The sequence below is a fragment of the Neocloeon triangulifer genome, unplaced genomic scaffold (assembly GCF_031216515.1).
Source record: "Neocloeon triangulifer isolate White Clay Creek 2 clone unplaced genomic scaffold, ASM3121651v1 ptg000015l, whole genome shotgun sequence".
Classification (NCBI taxonomy): domain Eukaryota; kingdom Metazoa; phylum Arthropoda; class Insecta; order Ephemeroptera; family Baetidae; genus Neocloeon; species Neocloeon triangulifer.
This window is the reverse complement of record NW_026775557.1, coordinates 4765644-4787751: the sequence shown is the minus strand read 5'-3', so window position 1 is coordinate 4787751 and position 22108 is coordinate 4765644. Positions and strand designations below refer to the sequence as shown.

At 35.4% G+C, this 22108-nt stretch overlaps 5 protein-coding genes and 1 long non-coding RNA gene across 7 annotated transcripts in view; 5 read left to right on the top strand and 1 right to left on the bottom strand.

Moving 5' to 3' along the window:
• Window positions 1-1230: 1230 nt before the first annotated feature.
• Window positions 1231-2718, top strand: LOC132202553 (uncharacterized). Its single transcript, XM_059629527.1, has 3 exons — window positions 1231-1569; window positions 2286-2402; window positions 2494-2718. Exons 1-3 carry the CDS (start codon window positions 1446-1448, stop codon window positions 2643-2645), a joined length of 393 nt encoding a protein of 130 aa, XP_059485510.1. The 5' UTR covers window positions 1231-1445; the 3' UTR covers window positions 2646-2718.
• A 667-nt stretch (window positions 2719-3385) lies between these two features.
• LOC132202485 (uncharacterized) lies at window positions 3386-4458 on the top strand. The gene is made up of 2 exons (XR_009442382.1): window positions 3386-3896; window positions 4267-4458. It is a non-coding gene; the product is annotated as an uncharacterized LOC132202485 (long non-coding RNA).
• A 1708-nt stretch (window positions 4459-6166) lies between these two features.
• Window positions 6167-7521, top strand: LOC132202510 (uncharacterized). Its single transcript, XM_059629466.1, has 4 exons — window positions 6167-6419; window positions 6901-7008; window positions 7116-7234; window positions 7363-7521. The coding sequence occupies exons 1-4, from the start codon at window positions 6211-6213 to the stop codon at window positions 7491-7493; spliced, it is 567 nt and encodes a 188-aa protein (XP_059485449.1). The 5' UTR covers window positions 6167-6210; the 3' UTR covers window positions 7494-7521.
• A 473-nt stretch (window positions 7522-7994) lies between these two features.
• Window positions 7995-12070, top strand: LOC132202519 (uncharacterized). The gene is made up of 4 exons (XM_059629475.1): window positions 7995-8170; window positions 8723-9460; window positions 9971-10551; window positions 11546-12070. The coding sequence occupies exons 1-3, from the start codon at window positions 7996-7998 to the stop codon at window positions 10087-10089; spliced, it is 1032 nt and encodes a 343-aa protein (XP_059485458.1). The 5' UTR covers window position 7995; the 3' UTR covers window positions 10090-10551; window positions 11546-12070.
• An 802-nt stretch (window positions 12071-12872) lies between these two features.
• Window positions 12873-18201, top strand: LOC132202861 (uncharacterized). Its single transcript, XM_059630133.1, has 2 exons — window positions 12873-13127; window positions 15567-18201. The coding sequence occupies exons 1-2, from the start codon at window positions 12884-12886 to the stop codon at window positions 16274-16276; spliced, it is 954 nt and encodes a 317-aa protein (XP_059486116.1). The 5' UTR covers window positions 12873-12883; the 3' UTR covers window positions 16277-18201.
• Window positions 16686-22108, bottom strand: part of LOC132202858 (thrombospondin type-1 domain-containing protein 7B-like) — a 105839-nt gene continuing 100416 nt past the window's right edge. For both annotated transcript variants that reach the window (XM_059630128.1, XM_059630129.1), the window contains exons 24-32: window positions 21795-22041; window positions 21554-21711; window positions 21216-21489; window positions 20834-21001; window positions 20657-20774; window positions 19649-19825; window positions 18861-19097; window positions 18460-18550; window positions 16686-17592 (exon numbers count right to left, since the gene is read on the bottom strand). In XM_059630128.1, coding sequence (XP_059486111.1) covers window positions 17484-17592; window positions 18460-18550; window positions 18861-19097; window positions 19649-19825; window positions 20657-20774; window positions 20834-21001; window positions 21216-21489; window positions 21554-21711; window positions 21795-22041 — 1579 coding nt within the window. In that variant the 3' untranslated portion in view covers window positions 16686-17483. The remainder of the gene's footprint in view (window positions 17593-18459; window positions 18551-18860; window positions 19098-19648; window positions 19826-20656; window positions 20775-20833; window positions 21002-21215; window positions 21490-21553; window positions 21712-21794; window positions 22042-22108) is intronic.

The window sequence follows — 22108 nt, the reverse complement described above, 5'->3', positions numbered from 1 at the left end:
TGACCCTGAGGACACTTTGTTTATTTTAATTATTTATTTTAATGAATTGTGTTGACTTTCTTTCTCTCTTAATTCTTAATGGAACTTGTGACAATTAGGATTTTACATTTTGCAATAATTTTTCTAGCTCAAGAAAATTGTGTTCGAATTAAAAAAATTTCTGCTCAATGTTAAAATATGCTTAAGAGGGGTCATTAGTATTAACCGCGCCTAGATTTTTTTCGCTACAGTCAGCGCGTGATTTTTGCACTTGACAGTTCAGTGCAGTTGCCGCATACAAACGAAGTTACCATTTTAAATATTTTTCTAACTGTACCTGCTGTGCGAGCGTGTTATTGTTTGTCACCTCGTTAGCAGAGTTCACATGATGAGTCAGTGAGACTTGTGGTTTATGGTGCATCTCTCGATTTTGGATGCAGCGCGCAGCTCGAAGTGTTGTTGACCTTGGGCGGGAACAAAGAAAGAGTGATGCAATATAGAGTTTACGCACCTGCGTTATTTTCGACCATCCTCGCGTTTAAATTAATTACCTTCTAAGAGAATACAATTTACGAGTGGAGATCAAAGATATCTCCGGATGAGAGGAGACGCGAGTTTTTTTTTCTATGCTTGCGCCCGACAGCATTGTTTTGTAATAATACAAAATAACCAATAAAAACGAAGAGTATAAAATTTCTCTGCCCTTTTATTTGCTTATTTTAAATTGCCTCAAATTAAAAATGATATAAAAAAAAATATATATATATATAAAAATTTCATTATCTCGTAAGTCAGATCAGAAAAATTCAATGCCAGAGAAAGAGTAAATAAGCGTGATAGGATCTTTAAACAATTTAAGCGCACTTCTGCGTGCGTATTTTCACTTTCAACGAAGAGCAGTGTGTCAAGGGTCTGCGCATTTTAACCAACAATTAAACGCGCCAAATTCATTAAAAGTTTCCTTGATGGCCGGAAACAAGCCAAAGTATTGGAAATGAGATAAATTCAAATTATTCAGATTCAATCTCCCTTTCTTAGGAACAACATAAAAGGGGAAAGATTTTAATAAATTATGCTTTGAAAAAATGAATAACAGCGCAGGCATGTCAATGTCATTGCCACTCAAGTTGAAAATGTCAAAATAGAGATAATATATATCCTTCTTCCCGTCACGCCCCGCGCTCGATGCAAATTACGCCGTTTGAGCAAAATCATGCACCCACGCAGATATAATGCGAATTTAATTTCCAGAGCACGCAGCGCCAGGGGTGCAGTCGTGAGGTGCTGGGTTGTTTGATACGCCCGCATTTTGACTCGCAGGGCGCAAAACGTGTTTATCCCGGATTGACAGCCGACCCGGACCTTGAGATGTTGGATTTTTGCTCGACTTAATTCCCAATTAGGGGCATAGCATTGCTGTTTTATGGTCGCGGCGTGGCTCTATTTATTTGCTTGACAATGAATTCATGCGCCATTCCGGAGCAGACCGACGGACAATGAGGACCACTTTGATCGCCGCTGCAGCCATGGTGCTCGGATTTGCGTGCGTTGTTTTATCTTTGCCGCAGCGTGGAGTTGATAATAGAGGAGGTAACTTTTGTATTTATTATAATAATAAATATATTAAAATACAAACTATTTGTATTTAAATTCTTTTTTAATTAAATTTTGATATCAAAACATTAAAATTTTAAATAAAATAAAATAAATAATAACAATAATGTTAAAATATTGATATGTGAATATATAAATAATTTTTAATTATTTTATTTATAAAATATTTGACAATATCGACAATATTTAACTATAGTTAAAAAAAATATAACCTTATTTGAACGTATTGAAAAAAAATTTATTTGTGATTATTTTTTACACCAATTCACAAAATAAAAATGATTGAAAATAATTAATTAATAACAAATAATAATAAAAATTTATAATTTATTAAAATTAAAAAATATTTATTGTAAATTTGATAGTTACCAAAATAATGGCTTTAATTAAATTTTTCTTCTTTTATTGTATTGTAAATTTCATTATGATGTTTTTAAAAATTTATGACGTTATCTTCTACTTTTTCCACGCACCACGCATGCATTTTTATAAGCTCTGGATGTTGGTTAATTGAATTATAAATATTCGGCCATTTGAAAATAAATAAGAAAATATAAACTAGATCAGTAATTTTTTGCTTCCTTAGCGTTTTGATAGGCTCAAGCTTACTTTTTTTCTTAAATTAGAGAGCAGTAATTTAATTTAATTTAGTTCAATAAAACTAATGCATTGCTCTCTTGAATCCATGCTAGAGAGACCTTTCGTCGACCAGTTCCGAGAATACTACCCCGATTACAGGAAATTTTTCCACAACTACACGTTCGGCGACAACAGCAAAAGAGTCTTTTTTAGATCGGGCAGCGCATTCAGTGAGTACAGAATTAATTTTCTGCAATTTAATATACTGATGTAAATATCTTTGTGAAAAAATCTGAATAATCATTTTATTGCTGCTTTAAGCTCGCGAGAATCCGATCAAGAACAAGCAGCCTGCTCAGTACATATCTGACATTGACGACGGCTACCACTATGAAAAACCCAAAAAAAGAGGACCTCTTCCCTACAAAGTCCACTTCAACCTCCACAATGGTAGAAACAACAACGCCTACTGATCGAGTTTCCCGTGGACTATGAAAAAAATATTTGCAATAATATCAAATAAATACGGATTATTCTGAAATATATAAATCATTAATTTTTTTATTCTAATATTGCATAATTTTTCATTGACAGTGCCTCCCACGGCTTATTTTATTCCCAGCTATTCCATTGAATGAAAAAGAAAAAAAAGCTACTCTCAATCCACTACGCATAAGCAGTCGTGCACAATGCATTATTCAATTAAATCGCCAGGTCAGATCAGCGACCTTTATGGTAGCGCTCAAAGACAAAGAGTGACGCAACCAAACGACCACAGATGTAAAAAAGCCCTTCAGCTATTGGCATCACGCTTCAGGTGAGGCCAAAGCAAGAATAAATGATAAAAAGCAAAAAAAAAAAAAAAAAAAAGGAAAATTTAGGGGATTTTTCAAATCAATTATCAAAAAGCTTGATTTGATCTTTTAAAAAATATTGTAATTAATATAAATTTATTATTATTTATTTTTCACACTTTTTTCTTTTAATCATCACACTAGTTCGAGCTTCTCAAATTTCACTAATCATACATTTATTATTAAATTTTATTAAAATGAAATTTAGGGCCACACTATTCGCCTCATATAAATATAAAAACTTATCAACAGCCTCTGCCGCATTTTTTTTACAAATCTCTTAGTAAATCCATAATCAGCCGGGACGATCAAAACATACAAATTACACTTTTCCTCTCCAACAATGATAAAAACATCACACCTAGGTGTGCGTGAGCTGCTGACAGGCGTAAGAGTTTCATGGCCACCGGGGCTCTAATGATACCAGCACTGTGAAGTAAACACGTAAATGGTCCCGCAAATTAAGGAAGGCTCGCTGTTATTCAACTCCTTTTTTTATCCGTCCTGCATCTTCTTTGTTGTTGGCAAATCTGAGAAGAAGAGGTGGATTTGCGTCCCCTGCGTGGCAAAATGAGGAAGACGCTCATTTGAATGCCCTTGACGAATGTTGCGAGTATAAAAGAGCCGGTGAAGCCAATCGGTCGCACACACACACTTCATTACTCCTCGTCTTTGCAATGCACAAGCTGATCGTGCTGTTGATCGTCTTGGCCGCCCTGATGGCCGTCTGCCTGGCCATGCCGTCGCCTGAGGTCAAAATCGTCCCGTCCATGTTGGTGCACGAGGAGCACCTGCCGAACCAGGGTGGCCAGGCAAGCGACAAAACCCTGGAGAAGTTTGTCGAGGAGCTTCTTGCACTCCGAGGAAAAGGTGATAATACCTATAATTTAATTTTTTTTATTTTTATTTTTTTTTTTAGAATTATTCTACTTAACATATTTACCTCTTCATTTAAAATCCGTTAATTTTGAGCTTAAGATGAAATAGTTTAAAATTTCGTAATTTTATTAGAATTTTATAAATTATTTATTATAAGCAAAAAATTTTAGGATCCAGTGATTCAATTTGGCTATGCCAGTCAGTATTTGTAGTGCAATAATATGTTATTTCATTCCACGCACCTGAATATTTAAACGCATAATAATATTTTCAAAATAAAATTTCACGGTAACTCTTCTCCTTTAGTGTCACTATTATTAATAAATATATTATTAATTAATGAATAATTTTTCTTTTTCAGCTCTGTGAGAGAAAAAACGCTACATTCAATCAACTTACTATTAGTTCTCCGTCCCTGTGCCTGGTTGTGAAAGAAAAAGTGACAACAAAAAATTTAAATAAGAAACACATTTCACTTTTGTATTTACAATAATTGTCAAGCTTCATAATAAATATTGTAAAATGCGTGCAAGTACAACAACAAAATAATACATTTTAAAGCAACAAATAATGTTGTCCGTTCAGAATGTATGACGTGATATAAATACAAAATAAACATGCATTAATAATCACAAAAATGTCTGTATTATTGGCTCTTATTCATTTCCTTTAACAAAGGACCCACACAACACACGGACAAACACGCTTTAGGAAGCGTGATTGAAAATTAACGTCATGTCAAAAACACTCAGGAGCTTTTTTCTTATAATATTTCTTTGTGTGTGTCGGTGTTTATTATTAACCTGTGGCACCGGCGGGTATAATTAATTCAAGCAGACGCTTCTCGAGTGAGATGGAAAGTGAGCGAGAGTCGTTTTTTCTTTTAAGGTACCGCGTCAATTATGTTACATAAACATCTGCAGTCAAAGAGGCTGAGGCACCGCCGCAGCTAACCTTGATGGATCGTCTTCAAAATTCCTGCCACGTACATATACGGCTCTTCCTGAATGGACATTTACGTACGAGAGAATTGAAAATAAGTTTTTTTAAAACGCTGGAGTGTTTTTTATTCTATCAATTTATCTACTACGTCTTAACAGAAGCAGAGGAGACGTAAAATGTAATGTTAATGCGATAAAAAAAACCGTCATTGAAATGAAATAAATAAATTTCAAAGGTTTTTTTAACGAATTTAGTAAAATATAATGTGCCTTTTAACTTTTAATAACACATTCTTGAAAGCCTAGATTATTAAATAATATCTTATTATTCTAAAAATTTATAAAATGTCTAATTTTTATTTATTAAAAAATATTTGTTAGTGCGCAATGAATTAAAACCCATAAAAAAAAAATTGTAAAATAAATTTAATAAAATAATTATGCAAAACTTATTATTATTTATTGCTAAAACGATTTCATAAAAGTTTTTTCTGTTTTTTCAAACTTTAATTTTTTTTACATAGCTTTTAAAAAGCAAGCCATATATTGGGCGAAACGTGCACATATACATTTTTACTATGAAATCGTAATTTTCTTTTCTGCTGTTTTCCCCGAACTGGATTTCAAAAGGGTGGCTTAACTAGCCATGAGAGTATCACGTTTAAGTCATTAAAGGATAATAATAATAATCAGGAATTTAGGAATTGAGAATAAATCATAGAAAATAAAGATTTAAAAAAAAAAATATTTTAATATGTAATTTTTGATTCGTAGCTGAAAATTTCAAAATCTTCTTATCTTATTATTGTGTGCATTCCCTCAATTAATTCATCGCCTAGCATATTACAAGTTTAGTTCAACTTAATTATGCTAGCTCTAATTTTAAACATATGACATATAAAACCTTGTTGTATTTAAGTCATGCACAAGCAAGTAAAAGGACAATTGACCAGATTGACCTCAACGTATAAGGATGTTTACGAGTATTCTCATGAGATAAGATAATAACGGATATGCAGAATGGGTTTTTCAAGCAATTTTCGTGCATACCCAATTAGGAGAAAAATAAATGTGCAATTCAAGACTCACGCGTGAAACGAAGAAAGAAAAAATGATGGACAGCGGAGGATACCCGGATGAAGATGCTCCTTTTTAAAACTCACTCTGATATCATCGCCAAATGGAGTGGCATCAGAAAAAAGCTTATTACAAATAATGGAGTCGTGATTTCGGGATACGGCGAATCGCGGGCAGTCAGCCTTGGCGCGATTTTAATGAATAATGATTCAATCCGACTTCAGTATAAATACGCTCAGGGTGTTTTGTGGTGCATCAGTTGGTCCAGATACGCTCTGCCCGGCGTCATGTCTCGCCTCGCGTTCGCCGTTCTTCTGGCTGTGTTTTGCGCCTCCGCCGAGCCTCACCCGTGGGGTGGGCAGCAGCAGGGTTGGGGAGGCACCCCACAGCAGAGAAGCGTCGGACGCCAGGACAGCTACGCTCAGGGCGCGAGCAGCGAACGCAGACAAGGCTATGTGCCCTATGGTCCGCAACAAAGGCCGGGACAATCATCAGGGTAAGTTAAAATGTTTTTAAATAATTTTTAGAATAATTTAATATAATGCGGAACGGAAAAGATAATATTGGTTTAATAAAAGTTTATGTAATTAAAACACTAATGCAATTACATAATATATTTTATAGATAATTCATATCACACATAAAGAAACTAAAAAAAAAACATAACTTATTATTATTCATCAATACAATTTCCATTAATTTTTTTATTTTTTGTAAATTGTTTAACAAAAAAATTTCAAATTTCAAATAATTTGAATTTTACTTAATTTCCACCTAAATCTTGCCTATTTAAAAATAAATTGTAAACTAATAATTAGACACAAAATAAAATTAAAACAAACTGTCAAACATTATTTACAATAATTATACTAATTAAACAAATACGAAGCATCATTAAAAAATTTATAAAATTTTTAATAAATTAAATTTAATATTTACATTTTCAACATCACCCAACTTTTTATTCTCTGCTACAGATTTGGGCAACCGTCCAGGCTCGGTAACCAGCAGCTCCAGCCAAGTGCCAGCAATGCTTTTGGCAGGTCAACTGGAGGATGGCAAAATGACCAAGGCTACGGACAAAGGTGATAATAAAAAAATTAAAAATCACAAATATCCTATTCCGAGACTCCTTGAATTTAACGCTGAATAATTAATTAATCATTAAAAAATATTATTTTTATTTGTTCAGATCAAATCAGGGCGCGGGTATCGGAAAGTCCAACCGAGGTGGCCAAGAGCAGGGTTGGGGTCAGCAGAGTCAGCAGCGATCAAACCAGTGGGCAGATTCTATTACCAACAAGAACTATGGTAACTAATTATTATTTATTTATTTTAGGACAACCGTGAAAACTGTACTATATTTTGTCCTTAAATAATGAAGATAAAAATCAACGCGTGACTATTAAACAATTTCGCTGCAACGTTTTTTTTCTCAGGCCAACAAGGCCGGTCTGCTGAGGGTCCCATCCAGTCCAGAGGCTCTGGCAACTACGAGAGGAAGGGATACAAGTGGATGACCGACGCAGCCAACGTCGAGCACTACTTTGATGTTCCCCGCCGATACTAAATAAAAATTACTTTTCCTATTTCTCTAATTTGCCATTATAATTTTATGAATAAATTGAAACGATTCCTGCATCAATAAACTTTTTCTTCTCAATTTTCAACACATTTCACAATAACATTTATTTGCAATTTTTTAAATAGTACGAAAGTACGAGCAAAACAATTTCTCCTTGTTTCAAATTGGCCTTATGACCCTGTGTGCGTATTTATTTTGATACGGTCGAGGTGCAAACTATGCAAAGAAGGTCGGCGTTGTTATGAGAGAAGCGCGTGAGAAACTACATGCAACGCGCATTATACCTTCCCCCCCCCCCCTAGAGCACTAAATTAATTAAGAATTCCGCTTTTTTATCAAAAAAATTAATTCAGCTCTTATATTTTTATTCAAATTTTACTTCCTGCGTCCGAGCAAAAATGATTATTAGTTCTTCCGTTTTGGCAGCCTTCGTAATTAGCGGTATATAAAGAAGCTGTTCTCTTCCTCTTGGTTTCATTTGAAAAATATGTTTCTCGGAGTGCTTGTGGCGAGCTCGGTGCTGGTGGCCGCGGACGGTGCCAACTTTGACGTGATTCGGGGCCTGCTCGTCCACGAGGAGCACATCGCGCCCACCCAGAGGACGCTGGCCAAGTTTGTGGACGAGCTGCTCGCGGCCAAGCTTCATCGGGTCAAACAGCAAGGTCAGTGCCACTTTCCTCTCGGTTTCTCCTTTTGTAATTTGTTCTTTCCAAATTGAGCAAACTCCTTTATTGTTTGATAATGATAATAGGCACGCAGTGTACGAGTGAGAAAAAAACCATCACTCTCATGTCTGCGCTTCAATTTTTAATCACGCACAGTTTGGCGCGCACGCAGACTAATGAGACTAGCTTTTGAAATTACTTCGCGTGTCCATTAAAACAGAAGCATTCTTTTTATATCTAACGGTTCTACGCTAGCTCTTATGCAAACAAAATGCAGCAGAAAATAAACCTTAAAAAATATTGAATTCATTATTTCTTTTAATTTCTTTCGACTGTCTCAAGTTTTTCTAACAATAAAACATTATTAAAACTTTTCAATGTGAAATAATATTTAATTTTTTGCAATCATTGTAAATCTCAACTATAAATATAAACTCTATGGTTAAAAATAAATTATTAATTTATTTTTAATTCATTGTTTTAATAAAATTAAACTTTTAAATTTCCTGATTATCCAACATTATTTATTAATTTTTTTCTGTTACTTAGGAATATATCGCTACAACTCGCCAAAGCCGCAGTATCAATCACCCCCGTTGAGACCCACATACCCTTCGACCCCATCTTATTCTCCGCCCCCAACTTCACCTCCTCCTGAACCAATAAAACCAACTTATTATGTGCCACTTCCTCACACACCGCCTCCAACACAAACCTATTACAACCCACCGCCCCCAAAACCAAGCTATTACACACCCCCGCCTCCATCAACCGAACCAACAACCTCTGCAAAACCAACTCACGACTCGCCTCCTCCGCCACCTGAAGAGACTGAAAGACCTTATTATTCACCACCTGAACCTGCAAAGCCTGCTTATTATTCGCCGCCCCCTCCACCCTCAGAACCTGAGAGGTCAAGCTACTATTCACCTCCGCCGCCACCCCCAGAACCCGAAAGACCAAATCATTATTCACCGCCCCAACCACCCCCGGAGCCTCCGGTGCGTCCGACCTATCGACCTGAGCCTGCGAAACCTACGTATTTCTCGCCGCCTCCAAAACGGCCAGAACCACCTGCCCCCAGGAGGCCACAATTTTATCCACCCCCGAGCAGCACCCCTTCAACTGAAATGGAGCCTCCGCATCTTCCGACGTTCGAGGAAGAAGAAGAAATAAGGCGGCCAGAAAAACCTCAACTCGCGCTTACAACCACTTCGTATGGGGCGCCTCCGACCCACAAGCCGGTCATCACATACAAATCTAGACCGAGGAGCAACAGTCAAAGAGGTATCAGATTCAACTTTTTATTTCTATATTTTATTGCGTAAAACGAAAGGAAATAATAAATTTCATTTTAAAAAACATGCGATTTTAACAGTTAGGTATAAAATAGTAAATTATTAATTTTTAGCACATTAATGTGCCATTAACAGAGTCAATTTTTTAGTAACAAATTAAAGTAGGAAAAATCATAAATCAAATATTCCAAGAGAACATATTAACAGAAGGAGCTTCAAACTCATTTGTTGATTTTTGATAAGGGCATTCACCGATTATTTTCCTTTAATTTTCAACAAATTATGAAATTAGAAGGAAAAGTCGTAAAACTGCATATATTTTAAAATTGACGGTTCAATTAAATGTTGTGGTGATAATCTATGTACACGACTTACTTTTACGAGTTGGTGCTGATTGTGAGCAACATTTCCAAAGATAATCTACGTTGCCATTGTTTCTACTTTCGTTGTCGCGAGTGTGAAAGTATTTATTTAATAATCTCGTGATCGCGCGTTTCAGGTAGCAAGAGCGTCGACACGAAGAGCAAAGTAGAAGGCGCCTTTTCCAAAACGCCGAGCCGGGAAGAGTACAAGCGACTCATCAAGTTCTTCCTCACGGCATTTGACAGCAGATACTAAGTTTTGTATTTAATTCGCACCGGCGTCTAACAAAATTGTGGCAAAAACGTTTTCTCTTTGTCGCGCGAGAGAGGAAAAAAATGTAAAATTTCTCCGCCCGCTGCGTTCCCATCAACGACACGCTTACACTAATTACACTTTTTATGGAGCACACACACTTAATTTGAGGTGACAAAAGAAGAAAGAGAGTTTTGTTTTTCTTTCCGACAGAAAGTATCAATTAAAAGAAATGTCACCGTGTGCGAGAGGTGCAGTATGTGACTGGATGTGCTGCAGTTGCGATGCGTCTTGTCCTGGTTGCTCTCGGCCTTGTGCTTTTAATTTCAAGTCCAGCTCGAGTGGCCAGTTTTACCTACGAAGTTCTGCCTGCCGTGCTCGTCCATGAGGCGCACTCAAGGAACAACAATGACCAGCCCGGAGGATACCGAGTGATGATCAGGGAGCCCGCTCAACCAGCAAGAGGTACAGTTTAAAAACTTTCAGAATCAAATGAATCAAATTTAATCCCATTAACGGTTCAATAAAAAAAATGTATTCCGACAGTGCTTTCATTTAAAAAAACAAAAAATCATTTAACGCCACTACAATTTTTGATTACACTCTGATTAAATTGAAAATTATAGAAATTGATTTGATTTCTCAGCAAGGTTTTTCAGCGTAAGCAAGATTTCTGAAAAGGCAAACGCGTCAAATATAAGAGCAAAAATTATTATATATTATATAAAATTATTACTTTAATAAGAATAATTTAAAATCTTACATTAAATTTGCAAGCCCTCAGAATGTTGTTTCTTATTATTTAAATAATAAATGATAAAAAATCAAACAATTATAAGTATCAAAAAAAAAAAAAAAATTAAACATTAAAAAATTATATTCATAAGTAAAAAAATTTGAATTAATATAAATAAATTATGCATAATTATTATGAATTCCTAATAAGACAATAAAACAATTATTATTTTATTATAAAACAAAAATACTGACACGCGTAAATAATTTATTGTTTTTAACATTTAGCGTAGCGTACAAATATTAAAAATTAGTTGCTTGTGTAAACATACAAAAATTATTAATAAAAATGAAATATTAAATGTCATTTAAAATAAAAATAATAATATTTATAATCATTAAACGTATTATTCACTATTTGTTTATTTTTTATATTATGATTTCTAAATAAAATATTAGTTTTATTTATGTATAATATAATTTCATAAAAAATATAAACGTAGGACTTAATTAGAAGAATAAAAAAATTGTATTTCCAATTTTAAATTTAACAGTAATTTAATGGTATTTTTCTGCAGACAAAAGAACCGAATGAATAACTAGAATATTCTTTTAAATTCAAATTCCGCTTGCTATAAAACCCAATTAAAATTTCCGTTCTCCAAAACACATATTATCACATTTTTTTTTTTTTTTTGCAATAATATGTGTATCCATCTTTCAGGCATGTGCAACAACTGCAATAATGGACCTGCACCGCAGAAAATCCTCGTTCGCAACCCTGGTCCAAACTCGTTTCCCCAAAGACCCCAGCAGCCCTTGCAACTTCCGCAAATCTTTCAACAACGACAACCTCCTTTTCAACCACAAAGACTGCTTTTCCGACTGCTTGATTTTCCGCAATCGCTGCTGCCTCAAATTTTCCCCAGGGCGCCTCGACAGTCGTTGACACCAAGTCGCGGATTTGCGCCGCCGTCTCGGCCACCACCTTCGCGACAACCTATTATGCTTCAATCGCAACTCCGTCCGCCAGGAAATGAAAACATGATGTTACAGTTTCGACTGATGGACAGAACAAGAGGAGGAAACAACCAAATCCAAAACTTCTTAGGAACGATTTTCAATTACTTGAAATAAATCTAGGAAGTTTGATTTACGTCTATAGGAAGTCAATATTGAAATTTTTTATTGAAGAGTCATTTGTGTATGCTTAAAAAAAATGAAATAAAAATTCTGGTCACTGGTCTGATCCAGTCTGATCAATACCAATAAGAACATTATTTGACTTTGTTTTGCCTCTTTATTGACATAGTCAAATCAAGTCTTTGCAATAATTGGAGTCATTTTATCGAAACAATTAGAAATTTTAACCACCGTTGTAAAGACTTGATTTGACTATGTCAATAACGAGTCCTTAATCACTGCTTCTTAAATTAAAATTATGTTGATAATTTTTTATACATATTAATTCATTTCTTTTTTTAAGCTTATCATAATTTGATGATTTTTCTCTTTCAGATACCAGGATTAACTAAATATGAAATTAATTTAATTTTTGATTATTTTTTTCAATTGCATTTCCAAATTAAATTCATGCGTTGCTGCTTTTTATATTCCCACAAAATCATGAATTGGAGCTTAAATTTGTTATCATAACAAAATTAACAGGGAACTTCCCACTGCTTAATTAACGCACATCAGCATAATATATTGTATGATAAAATGTTGACTTTTTCTCATCTCCATATCAGGCCATATAAAAAGGCACCTGTAAAAATTATCATAAAATAAGACCGAGAGCGGTTCATGCGTCTGAGAGAATTGCACGCGAGTTTATGCAAAGCATGGCGTGCGCTCACGCCGCCCGTTCTAAAATAACGACACAAAGATAGTTTGCATCACACTTTTGCAAGTTCCTTCCCTCCCCCTTAATTGATGTGTTCCCTGAGAACGCACGCGGGTGGTGCGTGCAAAGGCATAACACATCACACAGGAAATTATGTGTATAATTTTGGTGGGCGCAAAAAATTATGCATCAGTCTGGCCGCAGCTCGTCGTAGACATGGAGGTGCTCAGCTTTTTTCTCGCCCTGTGTTCTTTGGTCTCGGCCAAGCCGTACTTTGGGCTGTTCGACCTGCCGTCCCACAACTCCATCGTGCAAATTGTGCCGTCCGTGCAGACCCACGAGGAGCACTCGTCGCTCTACTACCCATTCAACTTCGGCGACCTGCACGACCACAGCCAGTTTGTCTTTCTTGGCCAGAGCAAATTCATTGACGACATTATTGGAAACAAGAAACCCCAAAGTGAGATTTTAGTATTTTAAATCTAGCTATTTTTTTTATCATTAATCTTATTAATTTGATTTTGTATTGATTTTTTTTTTTAAAAGAGCATTTCTGGTAGAATTTTTTGATAAAACAGCTTCCTCAGAAATTTTATCTCGATACTAATATTGCACGCAGATAATTGAAGAAACTAAAGGAAATAAATAATAGAGATATCCTTCAAAATACTTACAACAGCACAGCACCTTAAAAGTATGCAACTTGTGGGACGTTAAAAAAATATGCGTTGCATAATTTACAGGACACATTACATTTTTAATAAGATTTAACGAACATTTTTTTTATTTTTCAATCTGTAAAAACTTTAATTACATTTTTACACTTTTTTTTAGCTTCATTTTAATTAATAAAATTAAATTACGAGTCCAGGATTTATTACTCGCATCAGTAGAAAATTTTGGTTTTCATTAATTTAGATATATTATTATTATCAATACCCTTTCTTGTGTCCATCATTTTCAATTATACAATGGGCGGGCCAAACTTTTGTTCAAATTGTAGTTCAAAACCAATTTATAACAAGAGAAGATATAAAAAATAAAATAAATTTAAAATCATACAGTTCAAAAGATTTTTACTTGCAAATATAGATAGGTATATTACAAGAAATTAATCAGCTTTAGTTTGATTTTTAGTATTAAATTTACTATAATTTATTTACAAAAATAATAGAAGGACCAAAGATGCCAATAAAGCAATAGCGATTACCCGTATTAACAAAAGCTGCGTCACGCGTTAACATATTTTCAGCAACCAAATACAAGCAAAATGATATTTTTACGAATGTTAATGCGCTTGTTACACTTTCAAGTCTTTCAGAAATTTATTCACACCTTTAAAATCCAGAGCAAAGGCTTAGAACGTGACCACGTTGAATTTAGTGGAATAAAAAAATTCAATTCAAGGAAATCGTAAAAGTGCTCACAGGTTTCCCTCGACGCAAGAGGAGAAAATTATATTATTCAAATGACACATTCATGTCTATTTTTCCCATCGCCTCCATTATTTTCACACCGAGAAAGAGGAAAGTCATTTTTCTAAAGAACAAATTCAACAATGAGATCTTTTGAGAATGCAGAAAATTTTCTTTATTAAAAAATAATAATAATAATAATAACCCTATTATTCTCACGACTCTTAAGCTGAAATCAAACAATCAACTATGTTCCTAAAATCAGGCTTTCTTTGAAAATGTCCCTTTCTTCGAAGACCGCTTTTTGAAACATGCACGACGTAGGCGGTATTTAGATTATATTTTGCATAAATAGTTTTCGATGCCATACACGATTCTATTTTTTCTTGCGCGTGTTTAAAAAAAGTGTCAGACGTTTGGCTGATTGCAGAGCGCTAGTGAAAGATTGAAAGAGCGCTCAATGCATTCGCAACACCATCGAAACGCAATCTGTCGGTTTCACTAAATGTGAGCAAACACGCACTTCCACAAAGTTTAATAATTGTTCAGATTTCGACATTTCGCTACATTTAGTCGGCGCGAGTCGGATGTGTGCAGATGATGAGCCTTTCCACGCTTCTTATTATGAAAATGCACACTCCTGATTATTTTATTGCCTGCGCCAAAAGACCATGCAAAAATTTATTCATGTTAACTGGGATCAAAATGTCAGCAAGATGGAGAAAGTATCGATGTACTATTTTATAGCCACGGAAAATTGGAATAAAGACATTTATGAAATGTGTTGATTAATTTAATTTCTTTCGCCACTTACTCGGCCTTTGTATTGTTAAAAACATTTTAATTTAAAGGGAAAATTTCGTGATACAATTATATACACGACCGGCCATGGATCTAATTGTCATTCACTTGAGGCCAAGTTCTTGTATGTCATGACACAATTATAGTGTTCAACACACGATGGCGACAAGACAGTATTTCCGTTAACATTTAATTTTTAGTGCACAATTGGTGTGCTGCAAATTGTGACATGGCCACATGGTTATTGCCTTTCACCTGTTTCATCGCGTGCGAATTATAATTTTACATTTTAATTAGGAATTTATTAATTAAAAAATATAAATGTTTATATGAGCTCTTGGAATTATTAGATTTGAATATTATTTATTCTATTTAATTCCAACACTTATTGTTAAAATTATTTATAAATTTATTATATTTATACCTTTTGAAAAATTATATTTAATTCTATACAAAGAACTTAATGATTATATTTTGATTGACTTTTTTCCTTTAAAGGCACCTAAACCTTTATACATTAAATCAAGTTTGGTAAGTTTAAAAAGTAGATTAAATTAAATCATTTTTATTTTATCATACTTAATTGTAAAAATTTGCATAATTATTACATTCATCATGATTTATTAAAACACGATTTAACTGGGTACATCCAAGTTTTGTTAATTTTGTTTCAATATTTCCAGAGTTCCAATCGGCTGACCAAGTTTATTTCACCTCGACCGCGTCTCCCCTTCCACGTCAGCCAGCAGTGTCCAATTTGCCGGTTCCTTCGTTGCCCTCGCCGTTCGCCGCCTTCCTGGCAGGCGGCCCCGACCCTTTGCCCTTCACAGCGCCCATTTTCGTTTCCGACTTTACGCAAGCCTTCTTCCAACCCCACCTGGTGCCCTATAATGACACCCTGCAACCTCCCCCGTCTCGTCAGCCCTCCGCCGGTTCACTGACCTCGCCGCAAAACGCAACCGAGCAGGTTTCGTTGCCAGACAAGACGGCGCCGACGACGACTGAGCCCATTTTCGCCCATCAGCAGCAAGAGGCGTCCGAGATGTCGTTCAACGGCACTGAAGCCTTCTTCCAATCCCACCTGGTGCCCTACAACAACACCCTGCAACCTCCCCCGTCTCGTCAGCCTTCCGCCGGTTCACTGACCTCGCCGCAAAACGCAACCGAGCAGGGTTCGTTGCCAGACAGGACGGCGCCGACGACGACTGAGCGCATTTTCGCACTTCAGCAGCAAGCGGCGTCCGAGATGTCGTTCAACGGCACTGAAGTTCCTCCCAACCAGATTGACAGCAACGCAAACAACAATCGCACCCAAAGAGACTCAAGAGTAGAAACGCCACCGAAATCAAGTAATCCTTCTAATGAATCTGACCTTTTCAATACCAAAAATTAAGCAGCAACTTCCAATGTCAATAATTTTTTTACAGACCCCCAGATTTTATGTATATTTTGCAGATGTAAAGATTTTTTAGTACAATATTTTAATATATTTTAGCAATTTTAAATAAATGCATGAATGATCCATTTAATTTGAAATATGATATGAAAAAAGTACTGTACCTTTATTTGTGTGATATTTTTCATATCTGGCTTCAAAATTTTGCGTGAATTTCCTTTAGTTGTTTAATAGTATATTATATTCAATGCGAGAATGTATGAAACATGAAGGAGAACACATTTTGTAAGAAATTGTCTTGGTGTTTTTTTATTAGACGCGTGACTTCACGTTGTATATTGATCCAAATTAAGCTATTAGAATTTAAAAAAGGGATAACAAGAAAGAAATATTTCAAAGTTCATGTACATCTCAATTTTATTTCAAATAAACGCTTATTCACATTATTTTGCAAAAAAAATTGAAATGTCAGGAAGTGAAAATTTTGTGAAATACTTATATTTATTATTTCTTGACATATTCATTTATGTTTATTACAAGACGGAGTTGGTTATTAAATTCCTATTTATATATATCCTTATTATTATATTTTACATGATTTTCAATTGAATCCCCCAAATACTAATCTTTGTTCATATTTTCAACAAGAAAGCCAATGATAATTTTTTATTAAAACCCGCTATAGAAAATGACTAGAACTCAGTCGAGATCAAAATTATTAGTCTTGCTCAAGAGATCATTTCCATGAAAATAAATATTTCATTTACATGATGATTTACAAAAATACAAGTTGAAGATGACACGTACGCACAAAATTCAGCGTTTGCTCTGCACTTTTCGTAAAATCGCAGTCGCTGTACAACCATAAACTCTTTTATTTTTCTCGACATATTGCGTGGAAAACAAAAAAAATTAAATGTGATAAGAGAGTTTTTTTACCATCTGTGTGCAAGTGGTCGCTGCATGAATAAGGTGGGTCAACAGTACGTGATAAAAACCTTTGCAGCAGATATGAGGAACATGAAGGAAATCAGAATTATCAGCGCGATAAAAATGAAAGGAAAATTTAATTCAACGACAATTTACAAGCGACACTGAAACTGCGGACACTGATGTAAAATTTCCGAAGTTGGCATTTACGGAACGACAACAAAATTTGAGAAAATTCATTTAGGTCTGACACGTTCCACTACATTAAAAAAAGTCACGGGTTGTATGCGTTCTGCGGGTTCTCTCTGACCGTGACCGTCTGAGTTGCCGCTGTGCCTCGCTCCACTCCTGGCACCTCCGCTTCATTTGCAGGTGGATTTCGGCTTTTAAAAATTGAACAGAAAGGGCAAACGTTTATTTAAGTTCCAGAATATGAATAATTTTTATTGTGCAGTGCAACTGATTGTGAGTTAAAATATAAAGAATCTTTTTAAATTAAAAAAAATCCCAAAATTCATTTGCGGTAAAATAAAATTTGTTTCGTAAAAAATCAGATAATGGCAGTTATGTCATAGCTGGAGAAGAGTTCTTAATTGAACATAAAATTTACATAAGTTTTTCATGGTGTCCCATATACCCACTCATATAATACAAGAATTTTACAATCTAACCCGCTAAATTCAACCGATGGGAGAAAACAAGTACTTTACCCGAGCCTCAGAATATGTGTTACCCCGATTGTGGAACTCTTTGCCAACTGAATTATAAAACTTAACCAACAAAAATTATGTAAAATAAAAAAAGTTTTTTTGCACCAGCATAAAAAATATAATAAAAAATTGTGTAATAATGTGCACTAAGTGTAGCTTGCGGTTGTCAGTCAAAATAAAGCAACAGCCGATAAGCCCTCTGGCTTGGCTGGACTTGTAATATTTGAATCAATAAATTGACTTGATGTAATTAAGATGTTGTGTTTTTCATATTGTATCTGAATGGAGAATAAATAAATAAATATCTTAAAAAATTTAAAAAAAAAACCGCTTAATCATGTTTCAGTAAGTAAAATCACAAACTGCTTCGATATAGCATTATTAAAAAATGAAAATATGTAGTGGTAGAGTGATGACAAAGATTTTTAATTATTATTAATGCAAATAAGAATTTTTAATGCAAAATTGTCAGTGTTTATGAAAATTTCACGGAAATTGAAAATTAACCAATTATTTGATTATTTTGCAAATAATACTCACCACATGATGTAAAGGGAGAGCGCGACGAATACCACAAAGACGCAACCAACACCAATCATGGCGAACATCCAAACGCTCATGTCATCTTCCTCTGTAAATTTAAAAGAAAATACCGCATACATTAAATGAATGAAATAGTCACAGAATTAGACTACAAGATTATAAAGCGTGGTGTACGATCTAGAAAAAAATTCTTGTTATAAAAATAACAAAAAGGTCCTTAATTTGAGATTAACATTTATTTATTGGCTCATGATTTGCCACGATAAAATCGAATAAATAAAAAATTATATACAAACAAATTAAATAAAATTAACTGTTTAGTAAATTAGTTATAGTATATTTGCATAGTATAAAAATGTTGCACGAATAAATAAAAAAAATTGATTAAAATTTCTTACTTGGATAATAGAAACGCGCTTGGATTTCGGCCTCTTCCAGGGCCCGGCGCGCCTGAGACATTTGGACGTGGGACATGTCGACACAGGCCTTGAGCTGCCGGGCGGACTGGCGGCGGTTGGCCTCCGAATAGCGGCCACCGAAGCCCGTCACGCAGGCGCACACCCCCTCAGGGGTGCACACCGAGTTGGGCACGGAGCATGCGGGCACGCACGGACGCCTCTTGCTCTCGCACCCACCTGCGGACACGAGCGGATTTTCAACCATTAACATGGAGACAATGACCACTGTGGAATGTACATCTTGATTATGGTTGTGTAATTAACTCTATCTAACAAATGCATCTTTTCGCTATTATAATCTTTACTGCTGACGTTTGTTCATAAGGGTGCATCAATTGTTGTTCTCCACTCCTTGATAATTTAAAATCAAACTTTTTTATCCATTTGATTTGCTTGCTGGGAAAAATTCACCCCTATAATAAAACAATAAAGGCATAGAGACCAACCGATCATGGCTCGTCGATTAAAAAAATTGAATAAAGATTTTTTTTAATAATTCAGATACTTGTGTGAGAATTCAGCGTTGTTCAAAACTGGCTTGAATCAGCAAAAGATAAATAAATTTATTTTTAACTTCTTAAAAATCAAACTGTGGAACGGTTCATTTATTTTTAATTGCGCGCATCATACAAATTTTTTTCATAGCCGTTTTTTTACATTGCGAAAAATTATTCCATAATTAATTTTAATTAAAAATAGCAATATAACAATAATAAAAAAGCACTAACCTGTCACTACCTCTCCATCGGATCGCTCACAAATAATTTTCTTGTCTTTCACCACCCAGTCGTAAGTGAGACAGGGCCCGGAAAAGCATGGTCTCGTCTCCCAAAGCGCTGCCGGGCATTGCTCGCCGTTTTGCTTTGGCGGCTTCAGAACTGCTCTTGATCGCGTCTGATAACCTCCTGCAAAAATTCAAAACCAGGACGTTAAAGGTTGCTTGCAAATAATTAAAAAAATTTTAATAATAGTATTATTTCGTTTCATTTTATTAACTGTTTTTCCTGGCGTATTTATTATTCATCATCGCGTATAGTCTTAAAAATTGTAATAAAAACCTGAGGGCAACATTCTTTTGTTTTGTTTTAATCAGCCCTTTGTCATTCAGTACCAAAAAAAGTGTCAAACTCTCAATAATGCAACGACACATTCACTGATGACTGCTTTATTGATTCTGTCCGTCACTCCAAATTGTCAACTTTCTCAGTTCGATGACATTAGGAGAGCCAAACAAATTTTTGTATACTGAAACTTTCAGATCAAACAAATCAAGATGTCTAAACGCCGCGTTGCATTTCACACTTAATAATACAAAATTCTTGCATCAAGATTGAAGTGGCGACTTAGACGCAAGTTCCATAGTGTAATAAATAAGTGTAATAAATTACACGCACAGCTTTGCAGTGGCAATGAAAACCTTAATTCAGCTCCGATTAACTGATGAAAGATTGATCTCTATTGGCAGTCAATTAAACTGAAACTCCTCTGCTCACTCCCGAAACAAGTTCAAGAACACACCTATTTTACTTTGATAACCTAAAGCTCTTATTCTCTAGGGAGATATTTTTTGTGTGCTTTTTGTCCAGCGAAAAATGAACTAGAAGAACATAACAAAATGCTTTTTACTGATCATATCTCTGAGCTAGACTTTTTCAATTATTAATAATTAAACTTTCTTAAGAACCACCAATAACTTGTAATCAAATTTTATAAGAAAGAAAAATGTTTCAATTTACCTAATTCACCGTCTTTACAGCTTCTGTGGCAGTGACTCCATCGACTCCATTCTCCAACTTCGCAGTCTCCGCTGCATGGAACGTAACACGCGTCTTCTTTTTTCAGATCCAATGCCACCTATTTTTGTCAAATATTATTAAAATCTAGTTAATCAGTTGTGAGAGTTCAAACTGTACCTGCAAAAAGCTCCTGTCGTTGAAGACTTGTGGCAAATTTTTGAAACCTGTGTAGCAGAGCTCTTCACTAATGGCCATGGGCAGAAGTTTTTCATCGGCCTGCGTGATGGTATATTCTCTTCTGCAGGTAACATTGCGTCTCACAACTCCGTGGCCACAATCAGCACCCTAATCACACATATTTTTAGTTCATTTAAATTAAATTTTTAAGGAGGAACAATAAAAATATTGGCTTTATTAAACTAGATAAATAAAGGCGATCTGCCAATTTCTACTTTCATATAAAGAAAAATAATGACAGCACAATATTTATTATTTAATTTTCTTCTCTAGTCTTAATGGAAAATAATATTAAATATATTTGCATTAAATTTTAACTCACATAAAGGTTGCACTTTGACCACTCATCCCTGACCCATGTAAAGCAGGGCACAACAGGGCACGGCTTGTACTGCTTTAGCTGCTTTGGGCACGGCCGTCCAGTTTCACTGGGGTTGGTCAAGATAAACCTGGAGCGCCGCATTTTCGAGCCTGTCCCTCCACAGGCACATTGGGTTTCATTCCACGCGCTCCATTCGCTGACCTCGCAGTCAACTGGACAGTCGACGTAACAGTACTTTTCAGTTGGAGTTGACTTTTGCCGCACGGAACAAAAACTGGAAAGGAAAAATATTTTGAATTAAATTTTAGAATAAACCCAAATTATATTATTTTTATTACTTGTCCTCAACTGCTCGTCCATCCGATCGGACGCAGGCAACGCTTCTGTGCTGGATGCCCTCCCCGCAGGGAGACCCTCCGAGGGGAAGGCAACTGGACCACTCGGTACTTTTCCACTCGTACGTGAAGCAAGTCAGGTTCAAAATGCATTCCTGAACCTGAAAATATTGACAACTTATGCAACTGGCTGCACACCCATGTAACGCAGGTTGCATGCTTCAAAAAGTCTAAGGCGTATTACCTCGATGAGTGGTGGGCATTTGTAGGTGGCGTGGATTGCAGGCGCTCTGAGAATAGACCTTGTCCTGTCCTGTTTCGATCCCTGCTTGCAAGGAGCCTCACAAGGTGACCAGTCGCTCCACATGCTGACGACGCACTCGCCAGGGCAGGTGACATGGCATGCAGTGTAGTTTATGGGGCGCGTCTCTTGGTCACACTTCAAACTGGAAACCTCAATAGCCGTTTGATGGGGAGGCTCATACAAGCACCTGCAAAAAATTTATTAATAAAAAATAAATTTTAATAATGTAAAAAAATATTACAAAACAGTAATAA